The 22,296-nt window shown below is 47.8% G+C and overlaps 1 protein-coding gene across 4 annotated transcripts in view; it reads left to right on the top strand.

Moving 5' to 3' along the window:
• The window catches only part of LOC132392020 (rhotekin-like), a 258,421-nt gene extending 236,475 nt beyond the window's left edge, over positions 1-21,946 (top strand). For all 4 annotated transcript variants that reach the window (XM_059965934.1, XM_059965935.1, XM_059965932.1 and 1 more), the window contains exon 11: positions 20,153-21,946. In XM_059965934.1, coding sequence (XP_059821917.1) covers positions 20,153-20,664 — 512 coding nt within the window. In that variant the 3' untranslated portion in view covers positions 20,665-21,946. The remainder of the gene's footprint in view (positions 1-20,152) is intronic.
• The last annotated feature ends 350 nt before the right edge of the window (positions 21,947-22,296 follow it).

Here is a 22,296-nt window from a genome sequence, read left to right as displayed (position 1 = left end):
GCCCCAATCCATTACACCTTCCACATATCTGTAAACCCCTGCCCCAATCCATTACACCTTCCACATATCTGTAAACCCTTGCCCCAATCCATTACACCTTCCACATATCTGTAAAACCCCTGCCCCAATCCACTACACCTTCCACACATCTGTAAACCACTGCCCCAATCCATTCCACCTTCCATATACCTGTAAAACCACTGCCCCAATCCACTACACCTTCCACATATCTGTAAAACCCCTGCCCCAATCTACTACACCTTCCACATATCTGTATAACCCCTGCCCCAATCCATTACACCTTCCACATATCTGTAAACCCCTGCCCCAATCCATTACATCTTCCACATACCTGTAAAACCCCTGCCCCAATCCACATCTTCCACATATCTGTAAACCCCTGCCCCAATCCATTACACTTTCCTCATATCTGTAAACCCCTTCCCCAATCCATCACACCTTCCACATATCTGTAAAACCCCTGCCCCAATCCACTACACCTTCCACATATCTGTAAGCCCCTGCCCCAATCCGCTACACCCTCCACATATCTGTAAAACCCCTGCCCCAATCCATTACATCTTCCACATATCTGTAAACCCCTGCCCCAATCCATTACACCTTCCACATATCTGTAAACCCCCGCCCCAAACCATTACACCTTCCACATATCTGTAAAACCCCTGCCCCAATCTACTACACCTTCCACATATCTGTATAACCCCTGCCCCAATCCATTACACCTTCCACATATCTGTAAACCCCTGACCCAATCCATTACACCTTCCACATACCTGTAAAACTCCTGCCCCAATCCATTACACCTTCCACATATCTGTTAGCCCCTGCCCCAATCCATTACACCTTCCACATATCTGTAAGACCCCTGCCCCAATCCACTACACCTTCCACACACCTGTAAACCCCTGCCCCAATCCATTACACCTTCCACATACCTGTAAAACTCCTACCCCAATCCGCAACACCCTCCACATATCAGTAAACCTCTGCTCCAATCCGCTACACCCTCCATGTCTTTCTAGACTCCCATCCTCATACGCTACAACCTCCACATACCTGTAAAACCCCTGCCCCAATCCATTACACCTTCCACATATCCGTAAACCCCTGCCCCAATCCATTACACCTTCCACATATCTGTAAACCCCTGCCCCAATCCATTACACCTTTCACATATCTGTAAACCCCTGCCCCAATCCATTACACATTCCACATATCTGTAAACCCCTGCCCCAATCCATTACACCTTTCACATATCTGTAAACCCCTGCCCCAATCCATTACACCTTCCACATATCTGTAAACCCCTGCCCCAATCCATTACACCTTCCACATATCTGTAAACCCTTGCCCCAATCCATTACACCTTCCACATATCTGTAAAACCCCTGCCCCAATCCACTACACCTTCCTCATATGTGTAACCCCTGCCCCAATCCGCTACACCCTCCACATATCTGTAAAACCCCTGTCCCAATCCATTACACCTTCCACATATCTGTAAACCCCTGCCCCAATCCATTACACCTTCCACATATCTGTAAACCCCTGCCCCAATACACTACACCCTCCACATATCTGTAAAACCCCTGTCCCAATCCATTACACCTTCCACATATCTGTAAACCCCTGCCCCAATCCATTACACCTTCCACATATCTGTAAACCCCTGCCCCAATACACTACACCTTCCACATATCTGTATAACCCCTGCCCCAATCCATTACACCTTCCACATATCTGTAAACCCCTGCCCCAATCCATTACACCTTCCACATACCTGTAAAACTCCTGCCCCAATCCATTACTCCTTTCGCATATCTGTTAGCCCCTGCCCCAATTCATTACACCTTCCACATATCTGTAAGACCCCTGCCCCAATCCACTACACCTTCCACACATCTGTAAACCACTGCCCCAATCCATTCCACCTTCCATATACCTGTAAAACCCCTGCCCCAATCCACTACACCTTCCACATATCTGTAAAACCCCTGCCCCAATCTACTACACCTTCCACATATCTGTATAACCCCTGCCCCAATCCATTACACCTTCCACATATCTGTAAACCCCTGCCCCAATCCATTACATCTTCCACATACCTGTAAAACTCCTGCCCCAATCCATTACACCTTCCACATATCTGTTAGCCCCTGCCCCAATCCATTACACCTTCCAGATATCTGTAAACCCCTGCCCCAATCCATTACACCTTCCACATATCTGTAAGACCCCTGCCCCAATCCACTACACCTTCCACACATCTGTAAACCACTGCCCCACTACATTCCACCTTCCATATACGTGTAAAACCCCTGCCCCAATCCACTACACCTTCCACATATCTGTAAAACCCCTGCCCCAATCTACTACACCTTCCACATATCTGTATAACCCCTGCCCCAATCCATTACACCTTCCACATATCTGTAAACCCCTGCCCCAATCCATTACATCTTCCACATACCTGTAAAACTCCTGCCCCAATCGATTACACCTTCCACATATCTGTTAGCCCCTGCCCCAATCCATTACACCTTCCACATATCTGTAAACCCCTGCCCCAATACACTACACCTTCCACATATCTGTATAACCCCTGCCCCAATCCATTACACCTTCCACATATCTGTAAACCCCTGCCCCAATCCATTACACCTTCCACATACCTGTAAAACTCCTGCCCCAATCCATTACTCCTTTCGCATATCTGTTAGCCCCTGCCCCAATTCATTACACCTTCCACATATCTGTAAGACCCCTGCCCCAATCCACTACACCTTCCACACATCTGTAAACCACTGCCCCAATCCATTCCACCTTCCATATACCTGTAAAACCCCTGCCCCAATCCACTACACCTTCCACATATCTGTAAAACCCCGGCCCCAATCTACTACACCTTCCACATATCTGTATAACCCCTGCCCCAATCCATTACACCTTCCACATATCTGTAAACCCCTGCCCCAATCCATTACATCTTCCACATACCTGTAAAACTCCTGCCCCAATCCATTACACCTTCCACATATCTGTTAGCCCCTGCCCCAATCCATTACACCTTCCACATATCTTTAAGACCGCTGCCCCAATCCACTACATCTTCCACACACCTGTAAACCCCTGCCCCAATCCATTACACCTTCCACATACCTGTAAAACTCCTACCCCAATCCGCTACACCCTCCACATATCAGTAAACCTCTGCCACAATCCGCTACACCCTCCATGTCTTTCTAGACTCCCATCCTCATCCGCTACAACCTCCACATACCTGTAAAACCCCTGCCCCAATCCATTACACCTTCCACATATCCGTAAACCCCTGCCCCAATCCATTACACCTTCCAGATATCTGTAAACCCCTGCCCCAATCCATTACACCTTCCACATATCTGTAAGACCCCTGCCCCAATCCACTACACCTTCCACACATCTGTAAACCACTGCCCCAATCCATTCCACATTCCATATACCTGTAAAACCCCTGCCCCAATCCACTACACCTTCCACATATCTGTAAAACCCCTGCCCCAATCTACTACACCTTCCACATATCTGTATAACCCCTGCCCCAATCCATTACACCTTCCACATATCTGTAAACCCCTGCCCCAATCCATTACATCTTCCACATACCTGTAAAACTCCTGCCCCAATCCATTACACCTTCCACATATCTGTTAGCCCCTGCCCCAATCCATTACACCTTCCACATATCTGTAAGACCCCTGCCCCAATCCACTACACCTTCCACACATCTGTAAACCACTGCCCCAATCCATTCCACCTTCCATATACCTGTAAAACCCCTGCCCCAATCCACTACACCTTCCACATATCTGTAAAACCCCGGCCCCAATCTACTACACCTTCCACATATCTGTATAACCCCTGCCCCAATCCATTACACCTTCCACATATCTGTAAACCCCTGCCCCAATCCATTACATCTTCCACATACCTGTAAAACTCCTGTCCCAATCCATTACACCTTCCACATATCTGTTAGCCCCTGCCCCAATCCATTACACCTTCCACATATCTGTAAGACCGCTGCCCCAATCCACTACATCTTCCACACACCTGTAAACCCCTGCCCCAATCCATTACACCTTCCACATACCTGTAAAACTCCTACCCCAATCCGCTACACCCTCCACATATCAGTAAACCTCTGCCACAATCCGCTACACCCTCCATGTCTTTCTAGACTCCCATCCTCATCCGCTACAACCTCCACATACCTGTAAAACCCCTGCCCCAATCCATTACACCTTCCACATATCCGTAAACCCCTGCCCCAATCCATTACACCTTCCAGATATCTGTAAACCCCTGCCCCAATCCATTACACCTTCCACATATCTGTAAGACCCCTGCCCCAATCCACTACACCTTCCACACATCTGTAAACCACTGCCCCAATCCATTCCACCTTCCATATACCTGTAAAACCCCTGCCCCAATCCACTACACCTTCCACATATCTGTAAAACCCCTGCCCCAATCTACTACACCTTCCACATATCTGTATAACCCCTGCCCCAATCCATTACACCTTCCACATATCTGTAAACCCCTGCCCCAATCCATTACATCTTCCACATACCTGTAAAACTCCTGCCCCAATCCATTACACCTTCCACATATCTGTTAGCCCCTGCCCCAATCCATTACACCTTCCACATATCTGTAAGACCCCTGCCCCAATCCACTACATCTTCCACACACCTGTAAACCCCTGCCCCAATCCATTACACCTTCCACATATCTGTAAACCCCTGCCCCAATACACTACACCTTCCACATATCTGTATAACCCCTGCCCCAATCCATTACACCTTCCACATATCTGTAAACCCCTGCCCCAATCCATTACACCTTCCACATACCTGTAAAACTCCTGCCCCAATCCATTACTCCTTTCGCATATCTGTTAGCCCCTGCCCCAATTCATTACACCTTCCACATATCTGTAAGACCCCTGCCCCAATCCACTACACCTTCCACACATCTGTAAACCACTGCCCCAATCCATTCCACCTTCCATATACCTGTAAAACCCCTGCCCCAATCCACTACACCTTCCACATATCTGTAAAACCCCTGCCCCAATCTACTACACCTTCCACATATCTGTATAACCCCTGCCCCAATCCATTACACCTTCCACATATCTGTAAACCCCTGCCCCAATCCATTACATCTTCCACATACCTGTAAAACTCCTGCCCCAATCCATTACACCTTCCACATATCTGTTAGCCCCTGCCCCAATCCATTACACCTTCCACATATCTGTAAGACCCCTGCCCCAATCCACTACATCTTCCACACACCTGTAAACCCCTGCCCCAATCCATTACACCTTCCACATACCTGTAAAACTCCTACCCCAATCCGCTACACCCTCCACATATCAGTAAACATCTGCCACAATCCGCTACACCCTCCATGTCTTTCTAGACTCCCATCCTCATCCGCTACAACCTCCACATACCTGTAAAACCCCTGCCCCAATCCATTACACCTTCCACATATCCGTAAACCCCTGCCCCAATCCATTACACCTTCCAGATATCTGTAAACCCCTGCCCCAATCCATTACACCTTCCACATATCTGTAAACCCCTGCCCCAATCCATTACACCTTCCACATATCTGTAAACCCCTGCCCCAATCCATTACACCTTCCACATATCTGTAAACCCTTGCCCCAATCCATTACACCTTCCACATATCTGTAAAACCCCTGCCCCAATCCACTACACCTTCCACATATGTGTAAACACCTGCCCCAATCCGCTACACCCTCCACATATCTGTAAAACCCCTGCCCCAATCCATTACACCTTCCACATATCTGTAAACCCCTGCCCCAATCCATTACACCTTCCACATATCTGTAAACCCCTGCCCCAATCCATTACACCTTCCACATATCTGTAAAACCCCTGCCCCAATCCATTACACCTTCCACATACCTGTAAAACTCCTGCCCCAATCCATTACTCCTTTCGCATATCTGTTAGCCCCTGCCCCAATTCATTACACCTTCCACATATCTGTAAGACCCCTGCCCCAATCCACTACACCTTCCACACATCTGTAAACCACTGCCCCAATCCATTCCACCTTCCATATACCTGTAAAACCCCTGCCCCAATCCACTACACCTTCCACATATCTGTAAAACCCCTGCCCCAATCTACTACACCTTCCACATATCTGTATAACCCCTGCCCCAATCCATTACACCTTCCACATATCTGTAAACCCCTGCCCCAATCCATTACATTTTCCACATACCTGTAAAACTCCTGCCCCAATCCATTACACCTTCCACATATCTGTAAACCCCTGCCCCAATCCATTACACCTTCCACATATCTGTAAACCCCTGCCCCAATCCATTACACCTTCCACATATCTGTAAACCCCTGCCCCAATCCATTACACCTTCCACATATCTGTAAACCCTTGCCCCAATCCATTACACCTTCCACATATCTGTAAAACCCCTGCCCCAATCCACTACACCTTCCACATATGTGTAAACACCTGCCCCAATCCGCTACACCCTCCACATATCTGTAAAACCCCTGCCCCAATCCATTACACCTTCCACATATCTGTAAACCCCTGCCCCAATCCATTACACCTTCCACATATCTGTAAACCCCTGCCCCAATCCATTACACCTTCCACATATCTGTAAAACCCCTGCCCCAATCCATTACACCTTCCACATACCTGTATAACCCCTGCCCCAATCCATTACCCCTTCCACATATCTGTAAACCCCTGCCCCAATCCATTACACCTTCCACATACCTGTAAAACTCCTGCCCCAATCCATTACACCTTTCACATATCTGTTAGCCCCTGCCCCAATCCATTACACCTTTCACATATCTGTTAGCCCCTGCCCCAATTCATTACACCTTCCACATATCTGTAAACCCCTGCCCCAATCCACTACACCTTCCACACACCTGTAAACCCCTGCCCCAATCCATTACACCTTCCACATACCTGTAAAACTCCTACCCCAATCCGCTACACCCTCCACATATCAGTAAACCTCTGCTCCAATCCGCTACACCCTCCATGTCTTTCTAGACTCCCATCCTCATCCGCTACAACCTCCACATACCTGTAAAACCCCTGCCCCAATCCATTACACCTTCCACATATCCGTAAACCCCTGCCCCAATCCATTACACCTTCCACATATCTGTAAACCCCTGCCCCAATCCATTACACCTTTCACATATCTGTAAACCCCTGCCCCAATCCATTACACATTCCACATATCTGTAAACCCCTGCCCCAATCCATTACACCTTTCACATATCTGTAAACCCCTGCCCCAATCCATTACACCTTCCACATATCTGTAAACCCTTGCCCCAATCCATTACACCTTCCACATATCTGTAAAACCCCTGCCCCAATCCACTACACCTTCCTCATATGTGTAACCCCTGCCCCAATCCGCTACACCCTCCACATATCTGTAAAACCCCTGTCCCAATCCATTACACCTTCCACATATCTGTAAACCCCTGCCCCAATCCATTACACCTTCCACATATCTGTAAACCCCTGCCCCAATCCATTACACCTTCCACATACCTGTAAAACTCCTGCCCCAATCCATTACTCCTTTCGCATATCTGTTAGCCCCTGCCCCAATTCATTACACCTTCCACATATCTGTAAGACCCCTGCCCCAATCCACTACACCTTCCACACATCTGTAAACCACTGCCCCAATCCATTCCACCTTCCATATACCTGTAAAACCCCTGCCCCAATCCACTACACCTTCCACATATCTGTAAAACCCCTGCCCCAATCTACTACACCTTCCACATATCTGTATAACCCCTGCCCCAATCCATTACACCTTCCACATATCTGTAAACCCCTGCCCCAATCCATTACATTTTCCACATACCTGTAAAACTCCTGCCCCAATCCATTACACCTTCCACATATCTGTTAGCCCCTGCCCCAATCCATTACACCTTCCACATATCTGTAAGACCCCTGCCCCAATCCACTACATCTTCCACACACCTGTAAACCCCTGCCCCAATCCATTACTCCTTCCACATATCTGTAAACCCCTGCCCCAATACACTACACCTTCCACATATCTGTATAACCCCTGCCCCAATCCATTACACCTTCCACATATCTGTAAACCCCTGCCCCAATCCATTACACCTTCCACATACCTGTAAAACTCCTGCCCCAATCCATTACTCCTTTCGCATATCTGTTAGCCCCTGCCCCAATTCATTACACCTTCCACATATCTGTAAGACCCCTGCCCCAATCCACTACACCTTCCACACATCTGTAAACCACTGCCCCAATCCATTCCACCTTCCATATACCTGTAAAACCCCTGCCCCAATCCACTACACCTTCCACATATCTGTAAAACCCCGGCCCCAATCTTCTACACCTTCCACATATCTGTATAACCCCTGCCCCAATCCATTACACCTTCCACATATCTGTAAACCCCTGCCCCAATCCATTACATCTTCCACATACCTGTAAAACTCCTGCCCCAATCCATTACTCCTTCCACATATCTGTTAGCCCCTGCCCCAATCCATTACACCTTCCACATATCTGTAAGACCGCTGCCCCAATCCACTACATCTTCCACACACCTGTAAACCCCTGCCCCAATCCATTACACCTTCCACATACCTGTAAAACTCCTACCCCAATCCGCTACACCCTCCACATATCAGTAAACCTCTGCCACAATCCGCTACACCCTCCATGTCTTTCTAGACTCCCATCCTCATCCGCTACAACCTCCACATACCTGTAAAACCCCTGCCCCAATCCATTACACCTTCCACATATCCGTAAACCCCTGCCCCAATCCATTACACCTTCCAGATATCTGTAAACCCCTGCCCCAATCTACTACACCTTCCACATATCTGTATAACCCCTGCCCCAATCCATTACACCTTCCACATATCTGTAAACCCCTGCCCCAATCCATTACATCTTCCACATACCTGTAAAACTCCTGCCCCAATCCATTACACCTTCCACATATCTGTTAGCCCCTGCCCCAATCCATTACACCTTCCACATATCTGTAAGACCCCTGCCCCAATCCACTACATCTTCCACACACCTGTAAACCCCTGCCCCAATCCACTACACCTTCCACATATCTGTAAACCCCTGCCCCAATACACTACACCTTCCACATATCTGTATAACCCCTGCCCCAATCCATTACACCTTCCACATATCTGTAAACCCCTGCCCCAATCCATTACACCTTCCACATACCTGTAAAACTCCTGCCCCAATCCATTACTCCTTTCGCATATCTGTTAGCCCCTGCCCCAATTCATTACACCTTCCACATATCTGTAAGACCCCTGCCCCAATCCACTACACCTTCCACACATCTGTAAACCACTGCCCCAATCCATTCCACCTTCCATATACCTGTAAAACCCCTGCCCCAATCCACTACACCTTCCACATATCTGTAAAACCCCTGCCCCAATCTACTACACCTTCCACATATCTGTATAACCCCTGCCCCAATCCATTACACCTTCCACATATCTGTAAACCCCTGCCCCAATCCATTACATCTTCCACATACCTGTAAAACTCCTGCCCCAATCCATTACACCTTCCACATATCTGTTAGCCCCTGCCCCAATCCATTACACCTTCCACATATCTGTAAACCCCTGCCCCAATACACTACACCTTCCACATATCTGTATAACCCCTGCCCCAATCCATTACACCTTCCACACATCTGTAAACCACTGCCCCAATCCATTCCACCTTCCATATACCTGTAAAACCCCTGCCCCAATCCACTACACCTTCCACATATCTGTAAAACCCCTGCCCCAATCTACTACACCTTCCACATATCTGTATAACCCCTGCCCCAATCCATTACACCTTCCACATATCTGTAAACCCCTGCCCCAATCCATTACATCTTCCACATACCTGTAAAACTCCTGCCCCAATCCACTACATCTTCCACACACCTGTAAACCCCTGCCCCAATCCATTACACCTTCCATGTCTTTCTAGACTCCCATCCTCATCCGCTACAACCTCCACATACCTGTAAAACCCCTGCTCCAATCCATTACACCTTCCACATATCCGTAAACCCCTGCCCCAATCCATTACACCTTCCACCTATCTGTAAACCCCTGCCCCAATCCCTTACACCTTCCACATATCTGTAACCCCTGCCCCAATCCATTACACCTTCCACATATCTGTAAACCCCTGCCCCAATCCATTCCACCTTCCATATACCTGTAAAACCCCTTCCCCAATCCAGTACACCTTCCACATATCTGTAAACCCCTGCCCCAATCCATTACACCTTCCACATGTCTGTAAACCCCTGCCCCAATCCATTACACCTTCCACATATCTGTAAAACCCCTGCCCCAATCCACTACACCTTCCACATATCTGTAAACCCCTGCCCCAATCCATTACACCTTCCACATGTCTGTAAACCCCTGCCCCAATCCATTACACCTTCCACATACCTGTAAAACTCCTGCCCCAATCCATTACACCTTCCACATATCTGTTAGCCCCTGCCCCAATCCATTACACCTTCCACATATCTGTAAACCCCTGCCCCAGTCCATTACACCTTCCACATATCTGTAAACCCCTGCCCCAATCCACTGCACCTTCCACATATCTGTAAACCCCTGCCCCAATCCACTACACCTTCCACATATCTGTAAAACTCCTGCCCCAATCCATTACACCTTCCACATATCTGTAAACCCCTGCCCCAATCCATTACACCTTCCACATATCTGTAAACCCCTGCCCCAATCCACTACACCTTCCATATATCTATAACCCCTGCCCCAATCCACTACACCTTCCACATATCTGTAAACCCCTGCCCCAATCCATTACACCTTCCACATATCTGTAAACCCCTGCCCCAATCCATTACACCTTCCACATACCTGTAAATCTCCTGCCCCAATCCATTACACCTACCACATATCGGTTAGCCCCTGCCCCAATCCATTACACCTTCCACATATCTGTAAGACCCCTGCCCCAATCCACTACACCTTCCACACATCTGTAAACCCCTGCCCCAATCCATTACACCTTCCACATATCTGTAAACCCCTGCCCCAATCCACTACACCCTCCATGTCTTTCTAAACTCCCATCCTCATCCCCTACACCCTCCACATCTCTGTAAACCCCTGCCCCAGTCCATTACACCTTCCAGATATCTGTAAACCCCTGCCCCAATCCACTACACCTTCCACATATCTGTAAACCCCTGCCCCAATCCACTACACCTTCTACATATCTGTAAAACCCCTGCCCCAATCCTTTACACCTTCCACATATCTGTAAACCTCTGCCCCAATCCATTACACCTTCCACATATCTGTAAACCCCTGCCCCAGTCCATTACACCTTCCACATATCTGTAAACCCCTGCCCCAATCCATTACACCTTCCACATATCTGTAAACCCCTGCCCCAATCCATTACACCTTCCACATATCTGTAAACCCCTGCCCCAATCCATTACGCCTTACACATATTTGTAAACCCCTGCCCCAATGCATTCCACCTTCCATATACCTGTAAAACCTCTGCCCCAATCCACTACACCTTCCACATGTCTGTAAACCCCTGCCCCAATCCATTCCACCTTCCATATACCTGTAAAACCCTGCCCCAATCCATTACACCTTCCACATATCTGTAAAACCCCTGCCCCAATCCACTACACCTTCCACATATCTGTAGACCTCTGCCCCAATCCATTACACCTTCCACATATCTGTAAACCCCTGCCCCAATCCATTACACCTTCCACATACCTGTAAAACTCCTGCCCCAATCCATTACACCTTCCACATATCTGTAAACCCCTGCCCCAATCCACTACACCCTCCATGTCTTTCTAAACTCCCATCCTCATCCCCTACACCCTCCACATCTCTGTAAACCCCTGCCCCAGTCCATTACACCTTCCAGATATCTGTAAACCCCTGCCCCAATCCACTACACCTTCCACATATCTGTAAACACCTGCCCCAATCCACTACACCTTCTACATATCTGTAAAACCCCTGCCCCAATCCTTTACACCTTCCACATATCTGTAAACCTCTGCCCCAATCCATTACACCTTCCACATATCTGTAAACCCCTGCCACAGTCCATTACACCTTCCACATATCTGTAAACCCCTGCCCCAATCCATTACACCTTCCACATATCTGTAAACCCCTTCCCCAATCCATTACACCTTCCACATGTCTGTAAACCCCTGCCCCAATCCATTACACCTTCCACATATCTGTAAAACCCCTGCCCCAATCCACTACACCTTCCACATATCTGTAAACCCCTGCCCCAATCCATTACACCTTCCACATGTCTGTAAACCCCTGCCCCAATCCATTACACCTTCCACATACCTGTAAAACTCCTGCCCCAATCCATTACACCTTCCACATATCTGTTAGCCCCTGCCCCAATCCATTACACCTTCCACATATCTGTAAACCCCTGCCCCAGTCCATTACACCTTCCACATATCTGTAAACCCCTGCCCCAATCCACTGCACCTTCCACATATCTGTAAACCCCTGCCCCAATCCACTACACCTTCCACATATCTGTAAAACTCCTGCCCCAATCCATTACACCTTCCACATATCTGTAAACCCCTGCCCCAATCCATTACACCTTCCACATATCTGTAAACCCCTGCCCCAATCCACTACACCTTCCATATATCTATAACCCCTGCCCCAATCCACTACACCTTCCACATATCTGTAAACCCATGCCCCAATCCATTACACCTTCCACATATCTGTAAACCCCTGCCCCAATCCATTACACCTTCCACATACCTGTAAATCTCCTGCCCCAATCCATTACACCTACCACATATCGGTTAGCCCCTGCCCCAATCCATTACACCTTCCACATATCTGTAAGACCCCTGCCCCAATCCACTACACCTTCCACACATCTGTAAACCCCTGCCCCAATCCATTACACCTTCCACATATCTGTAAACCCCTGCCCCAATCCACTACACCCTCCATGTCTTTCTAAACTCCCATCCTCATCCCCTACACCCTCCACATCTCTGTAAACCCCTGCCCCAGTCCATTACACCTTCCAGATATCTGTAAACCCCTGCCCCAATCCACTACACCTTCCACATATCTGTAAACCCCTGCCCCAATCCACTACACCTTCTACATATCTGTAAAACCCCTGCCCCAATCCTTTACACCTTCCACATATCTGTAAACCTCTGCCCCAATCCATTACACCTTCCACATATCTGTAAACCCCTGCCCCAGTCCATTACACCTTCCACATATCTGTAAACCCCTGCCCCAATCCATTACACCTTCCACATATCTGTAAACCCCTGCCCCAATCCATTACACCTTCCACATATCTGTAAACCCCTGCCCCAATCCATTACGCCTTACACATATTTGTAAACCCCTGCCCCAATGCATTCCACCTTCCATATACCTGTAAAACCTCTGCCCCAATCCACTACACCTTCCACATGTCTGTAAACCCCTGCCCCAATCCATTCCACCTTCCATATACCTGTAAAACCCTGCCCCAATCCATTACACCTTCCACATATCTGTAAAACCCCTGCCCCAATCCACTACACCTTCCACATATCTGTAGACCTCTGCCCCAATCCATTACACCTTCCACATATCTGTAAACCCCTGCCCCAATCCATTACACCTTCCACATACCTGTAAAACTCCTGCCCCAATCCATTACACCTTCCACATATCTGTAAACCCCTGCCCCAATCCACTACACCCTCCATGTCTTTCTAAACTCCCATCCTCATCCCCTACACCCTCCACATCTCTGTAAACCCCTGCCCCAGTCCATTACACCTTCCAGATATCTGTAAACCCCTGCCCCAATCCACTACACCTTCCAGATATCTGTAAACACCTGCCCCAATCCACTACACCTTCTACATATCTGTAAAACCCCTGCCCCAATCCTTTACACCTTCCACATATCTGTAAACCTCTGCCCCAATCCATTACACCTTCCACATATCTGTAAACCCCTGCCACAGTCCATTACACCTTCCACATATCTGTAAACCCCTGCCCCAATCCATTACACCTTCCACATATCTGTAAACCCCTTCCCCAATCCATTACACCTTCCACATATCTGTAAACCCCTGCCCCAATCCATTACGCCTTACACATATTTGTAAACCCCTGCCCCAATCCATTCCACCTTCCATATACCTGTAAAACCCTGCCCCAATCCATTACACCTTCCACATATCTGTAAACCCCTGCCCCAATCCACTACACCTTCCACATATCTGTAAACCCTTGCCCCAATCCACTACACCTTCCACATATCTGTAAAACTCCTGCCCCAATCCATTACACCTTCCACATATCTGTAAACCCCTGCCCCAATCCATTACACCTTCCACATATCTGTAAACCCCTGCCCCAATCCATTACACCTTCCACATATCTGTAAACCCCTGCCCCAATCCATTACACCTCCACATATCTGTAAACTCCTGCCCCAATACATTCCACCTTCCATATACCTGTAAAACCCCTGCCCCAATCCACTACACCTTCCACATATCTGTATAACCCCTGCCCCTATCCATTACACCTTCCACATATCTGTAAGACCCCTGCCCCAATCCACTACACCTTCCACACATCTGTAAACCCCTGCCCCAATCCATTACACCTTCCACATACCTGTAAAACTCCTGCCCCAATCCATTACACCTTCCACATATCTGTAAACCCCTGCCCCAATCCACTACACCCTCCACATATCTGTTAGCCCCTGCCCCAATCCATTACACCTTCCATATCTCTGCAAACCCCTGCCCCAATCCATTACACCTTCCACATACCTGTAAAACTCCTGCCCCAATCCGCTACACCCTCCATGTCTTTCTAGACTCCCATCCTCATCCCCTACAACCTCCATATACCTGTAAAACTCCTGCCCCAATCCGCTACACCCTCCACATATCAGTAAACCCCTGCCCCAATCCGCTACACCCTCCATGTCTTTCTAGACTCCCATCCTCATCCCCTACAACCTCCACATACCTGTAAAACCCCTGCCCCAATCCATTACACTTTCCACATATCTGTAAACCCCTGCCCCAATCCATTACACCTTCCACATATCTGTAAACCCCTGCCCCAATCCATTACACCTTCCACATATCTGTAAACCCCTGCCCCAATCCATTCCACCTTCCATATACCTGTAAAACCCTGCCCCAATCCATTACACCTTCCACATATCTGTAAACCCCTGCCCCAATCCACTACACCTTCCATATACCTGTAAAACCCCTGCCCCAATCCACTACACCTTCCACATATCTGTATAACCCCTGCCCCAATCCATTACACCTTCCACATATCTGTAAACCCCTGCCCCAATCCACTACACCTTCCATATATCTGTATAACCCCTGCCCCAATCCACTACACCTTCCACATATCTGTAAACCCCTGCCCCAATCCATTACACCTTCCACATATCTGTAAACCCCTGCCCCAATCCATTACACCTTCCACAAACCTGTAAATCTCCTGCCCCAATCCATTACACCTTCCACATATCTGTTAGCCCCTGCCCCAATCCATTACACCTTCCACATATCTGTAAGACCCCTGCCCCAATCCACTACACCTTCCACACATCTGTAAACCCCTGCCCCAATCCATTACACCTTCCACATACCTGTAAAACTCCTGCCCCAATCCATTACACCTTCCACATATCTGTAAACCCCTGCCCCAATCCACTACACCCTCCACATATCTGTTAGCCCCTGCCCCAATCCATTACACCTTCCATATCTCTGCAAACCCCTGCCCCAATCCATTACACCTTCCACATACCTGTAAAACTCCTGCCCCAATCCGCTACACCCTCCATGTCTTTCTAGACTCCCATCCTCATCCCCTACAACCTCCATATACCTGTAAAACTCCTGCCCCAATCCGCTACACCCTCCACATATCAGTAAACCCCTGCCCCAATCCGCTACACCCTCCATGTCTTTCTAGACTCCCATCCTCATCCCCTACAACCTCCACATACCTGTAAAACCCCTGCCCCAATCCATTACACTTTCCACATATCTGTAAACCCCTGCCCCAATCCATTACACCTTCCACATATCTGTAAACCCCTGCCCCAATCCATTACACCTTCCACATATCTGTAAACCCCTGCCCCAATCCATTCCACCTTCCATATACCTGTAAAACCCTGCCCCAATCCATTACACCTTCCACATATCTGTAAACCCCTGCCCCAATCCACTACACCTTCCACATTTCTGTAAACCCTTGCCCCAATCCACTACACCTTCCACATATCTGTAAAACTCCTGCCCCAATCCATTACACCTCCACATATCTGTAAACTCCTGCCCCAATCCATTCCACCTTCCATATACCTGTAAATCCCCTGCCCCAATCCACTACACCTTCCACATATCTGTATAACCCATGCCCCAATCCATTACACCTTCCACATATCTGTAAACCCCTGCCCCAATCCACTACACCTTCCATATATCTGTATAACCCCTGCCCCAATCCACTACACCTTCCACATATCTGTAAACCCCTGCCCCAATCCATTACACCTTCCACATATCTGTAAACCCCTGCCCCAATCCATTACACCTTCCACATATCTGTAAATCTCCTGCCCCAATCCATTACACCTTCCACATATCTGTAAGGCCCCTGCCCCAATCCATTACACCTTCCACATACCTGTAAAACTCCTACCCCAATCGATTACACCTTCCACATATCTGTAAGACCCCTGCCCCAATCCACTACACCTTCCACACATCTGTAAGACCCCTGCCCCAATCCACTACACCTTCCACACATCTGGAAACCCCTGCCCCAATCCATTACACCTTCCACATACCTGTAAATCTCCTGCCCCAATCCATTACACCTTCCACGTATCTGTAAACCCCTGTCCCAATGCATTACACCTTCCACATATCTGTAAACCCCTGCCCCAATCCACTACACCTTCCACATACCTGTAAACCCCTGCCCCAATCCACTACACCTTCCACATATCTCTAAACCCCTGCCCCAATCCTCTACACCTTCCACATATCTGTAAACCCCTGCGTCAATCCATTACACCTTCCACATATCTGTAATCCCCTGCCCCAATCCGCTACACCCTCCATGTCTTTCTAAACTCCCATCCTCATCCCCTGCACCCTCCACATCTCTGTAAACTCCTGTCCTAATCCCCTGCACCCCTTCTCAACTCTATCCCGTCCTAATGCCCTGCACCCCTACACATCTCTGTAAACTACTGTCCTCATCTCCTGTGCTCCTCCTGATCTCTGTAAATGCCTGTCCTCATCCCTCATCTCTGTGTACCCCTGATCTCATCCCTTATGCCCCGCCTCATCTCTGTAAATGCCTGTCTTCATCCCCTGTATCCCTACACCCTCCCTTGATAACTGTGCATTTTTGCCTTTTTCATTATTTTTTGAAGCTCAAACAGGCCCTTCTGGACCAATGATCTGCATGGTGCAGCAACCCACCAATTTAACGTTAACCTCATCTTGGCTCAATTTACAATGAAATTGATCTCTTTGAAATTAATCAGTTCTTTGGGCTTTGGGAGGAAGTACCTGGAAGAGACATTATGCCTACCATGGGGATAATGTCAAACTCTTTCAGGGATACCGGAGTTGAACTCTGAAATCCACTCCTGAGTTGTAATAGCGCAGCACTATCTCTATGCTACAGCTGACATTCCAACATCCGGAAGCATTCTTAAATTTTCTGAGACCATTAAAAGATATTCAAACTTTGTAGAAATTTAAAAGGATGGTGATTCACACCTTAAACAGTCAAAATGTTTACGTTTATCATAATCAAAAATATTTCCATAAAATGTAAATGTAATAAAAATGAGCAAATTAACTAACAAAAATCTTTGCATGTTTGCAATGGAAAATGTTTTATCAACAAATGCATTTAACTTCTGGTGGACAAATACTAACCAAAAATTTTATCCCAACATTCGATTTATGTCAATGATTTAGATGGGGGCATTGAAAACTATATCAGCAAGTTTGCTGACGATACTAAACTGGGTGGCAGTGTGACATGCGAAGAGGACGTTAGGAGAATACAGGGAGACTTGGATAGGCTGGGTGAGTGGGCAGATACTTGGCAGATGTCATTCAATGTGAATAAATGTGAAGTTATCCACTTTGGAAGCAGGAACAAGAGGGCAGAGTATTGTCTGAACGGTGTCGAGTTAGGTAAGGGAGAAATGCAAAGAGACCTAGGAGTCCTAGTTCACCAGTCAATGAAGGTGAATGAGCAAGTGCAACAGGCAGTGAAGAGGGCAAATGGAATGTTGGCCTTTGTTACAAGGGGAATTGAGTACAAGAGCAAGGATGTCCTTTTGCATTTGTACAGGGCCCTGGTGAGACCACACCTGGAATATTGTGTACAGTTTTGGTCTCCAGGTTTAAGGAAGGACATTCTGGCAATTGAGGAAGTGCAGCTTAGATTCACTAGGTTGATTCCTGGGATGGCAGGGCTGTCTTACGCAGAGAGATTGGAGAGATTGGGCTTGTACACGCTGGAATTGAGGAGATTGAGAGGGGATCTGATTGAAACGTTTAAGATAATTAAAGGATTTGATAGGATTGAGGCAGGAAATATGTTCCAGATGTTGGGAGAGTCCAGTACCAGAGGGCATGGATTGAGAATAAGAGGTCAGTTATTTAAAACAGAGTTGAGGAAGAGCTTCTTCTCCCAGAGAGTTGTGGAGGTGTGGAATGCACTGCCTCGGAAGACGGTGGAGGCCAATTCTCTGGATGCTTTCAAGAAGGAGCTAGATAGATATCTGATGGATAGGGGAATCAAGGGATATGGGGACAAGACAGGGACTGGGTATTGATAGTGAATGATCAGCCATGATCTCAGAATGGCGGCGCAGACTCGAGGGGCCGAATGGTCTACTTCTGCACCTATTGTCTATTGTCTATACCTACTCAGAACCCCACACAAATATCCCCTGAACATTTGCCACATTTCTTCTGTATGTTTCCCTGAGAACATCTGTTTCCAATTTATGCTTTCAAATTCCTACCTGATATCCTCATATTTCCCCTTACTCCAATTAAATGTTTCCTTAACTTGTCCGTTCTTAACCCTCATCAATGCTATGGTAAAGAGGTAGAATTGTGATCACTATCTCCAAAATGTGCTCTCACTGAGACCTGACACCTGACCAGGTTCATTTCCCAATATTAGATCAAGTGCAGCCTCTTGTAGGCTTATCTACATATTGTGTCAAGAAACCTTCCTGAACACACCTAACAAACTCCACACCATCTAAACCCCTCACTCTAGGGAGATACCAGTCAATATTTGGAAAATGAAAATCTCCCACCAGAACAAACCTGTAATTATTACTCCTTTCAGAATCTATTGCTCTTGATTCCAGTTTGTGATCAACAATAAAGTAGATGTTGTTGGAGGAAACTGAGACTTCTGTGCACAAGGTACCATAGAGAGGGCGAGGGCTCTGCTCCCAGGTCTCACAGAGCTGTGTGAGGCAGTGAGAGGGTACATGTGTGTGGATCAGGGCAGTTTGCTGGGCAGAGCGATGTCCTGGATCACATGTCTGAGGGACCTGTGGCTTGTTCAGGGATGGAGAGGTAGCAGCCCTCTACCCAATAAACGGAGCTAGGAGACGTTTAGTTGTAGGCAAAAGGGCCTGTTTTGTGACAATGGGATAAATTATTTTGGGGGCAGTAGGGTGAGATCAAGGGTAGTGCCAGGAATGATCAGCTTTTGAGGCATGTTCCTCAGGTCTATAATTGGCCACCTCCTGAACTCTGAATGTCTGTGACTTTCCACACTGAGCTGGACAGTCAGATCCTTTATTATTGTGTGTAATTGGACATTCTCCCTTCCAATTCCAGTTATTGACTCTGCAGACGACATCGACCCTGCTGTGGACATGCTGAGCAGTCACATTCAGACAGACGCTTGCTACAGAGATGGAACCTTGCCCCCCTGGTACGCACTTTTTGAAAACTCTCAGAAGCGAGTGTGTAAAAGCACTGTGCCCTTGCTGAGTGGTGGTGTGGTTTCAGAGAGAGATGGTCTCTGCACGGACTGGATACAACGCCATGCATTTGAACTCCAGCCTACAGATAAGGACTGGAATTCCCAGGATCTCTATGCTGGAGAGAGTCACTTCACAAGGCCACGAACTCGATCCTTGGATGCCAAACTTATGAGCTTGAAGTGCCAAGCCCAAAGGGCAGAAGCTTTATCAAACAAACGCTCCATAATGCTATCGACAAGCTCCACACAGACCTGCAGTGCAGACTACAACCCTGAAACTGAGATAAAGCTCTTCTCACCACCAGCTTCTGAGGAACAGAGTTGTAGCCTGCCCACCAGTATGCGACAGCAGACACAGGTGTAACCAGGAAATCAGCAGAGGTGTACCTTGTAAAGGATATTGTGGCAACTCCACTCTACGTCGCCACGGCACAGCTCCCATGAGCGTGAAACTCTGATAGGCCAGGTTTGAGGGAGAAGGCCTATGTGGACTGCAAGGGGAGAGAAAGGAGACTAAGAATTGGAGAAGGGTTAGGTTACTTGGCCTCATGCCAGCCTCATCATTCACCTGTCACTATCCTCCAACCTGCTCCTTTCTCCCACCTAGTTGTCTTTTTTTCAGCCCCCTGTACTCCTTCAGTCACTGCAGAATCCCTACTCAGCACATCTCCCTGCCCACTTTATACCAGAAATCTCCCTTCTCAGTTCTGATGCAGCTCTTTTTCCTGAAACATTGACATTTCCAATCCACCCCCACAGATGTTGCTTGACCTGCTGAGATCCTCCGGCAGTGCGTGGATCTAGATTCTAGCACTGGCCATCTCATGTGTCCCCACCATGAATGATCTATGACTCCTCCTCTGTGCCAGCTTCCCATCAACCTCAGTTTCTCCATCTTTCAAATATTTGTCTATTTTCATCTAGTACCTGTTACCTGATCTGACCTCCAACTCTGCATGTTCTCATCACTCCAGGCCCTTCTACCTGTTTTCATATTGGAGCAAACTTGGCAAGTTCTCACCTTGTTTCCTCTGCAGGACATGGATGTGAACAGAAAGAAAGAGGCCCAAGAACCACTCCGGGGTCTCCTCACATTATATCCCACCTGGAATTTCCTTGCCAGCAACAGCTGTGGCTGCCAAGTCTTAATGTATATGTAACTCGCCAGCGCGTTATATATAAGGCAGAGGTTGATCAATTCTTGATTGGTCAGGGCATGAAGGGATATGGGCAAGGGAAGGAAGGAGATTGGGGTTGAGAGGAAAAATGGATCAGCCATGATGAAAGGTTGGGGCAGACTTAATGGACCAAATGGTCTAATTCTGCTCCTATATTTTAAGGTCTTATTACCATTCTGACATTCCAGAGGAACAATTTAGTCCCTTGCAATCCATTTGCTCTGAACATATTTGTGGAATCTCTTAGGACTCTCCTTCATCTTGTCTGCTGCAGCAAACTGATTCCTTCTTTAAGAATGTGATTTCTTTCTTGCTGTGGAAGGTACGGGGTGGTGGGACTGTGAGTTTTACTCTATAGGAGCTTTGGGGGTTTCATTGGAGCAGGAATTTCTGTATACGTGGTTCAGTGGGTGTGGAGAGTTTCTGTGTAGGTGTCAGTGGGTGTGGGGGGGTTTCTGTGTAAGTGTCAGTGGGTGTGGGGGGGTTTCTGTGTAAGTGTCAGTGGGTGTGGGGAGTTTCTGTGTAGGTCATTCAGAGGGTGAGTGGGTGTTTCTGTGTAGGTGTCAGTGGGTGTGGGGGGTTTCTGTGTAAGTGTCAGTGGGTATGGGGGGGTTTCTGTGTAGGTCATTCAGAGGGTGAGTGGAGGTTTCTCTGTTAGGTGTCAGTGGGTGTGGGGGGGTTTCTGTGTAAGTGTCAGTGGGTGTGGGGTGTTTCTGTGTAGGTGTCAGTGGGTGTGGGGGGGTTTCTGTGTAGGTGTCAGTGGGTGTGGGGGGGTTTCTGTGTAAGTGTCAGTGGGTGTGGGGGGGTTTCTGTGTAGG

The sequence above is a fragment of the Hypanus sabinus genome, chromosome 3 (genome assembly GCF_030144855.1).
Source record: "Hypanus sabinus isolate sHypSab1 chromosome 3, sHypSab1.hap1, whole genome shotgun sequence".
In the NCBI taxonomy this organism is placed as follows: domain Eukaryota; kingdom Metazoa; phylum Chordata; class Chondrichthyes; order Myliobatiformes; family Dasyatidae; genus Hypanus; species Hypanus sabinus.
Note: the sequence above shows the minus strand (reverse complement) of the source record. Positions and strands in the feature narration are given on the sequence as shown.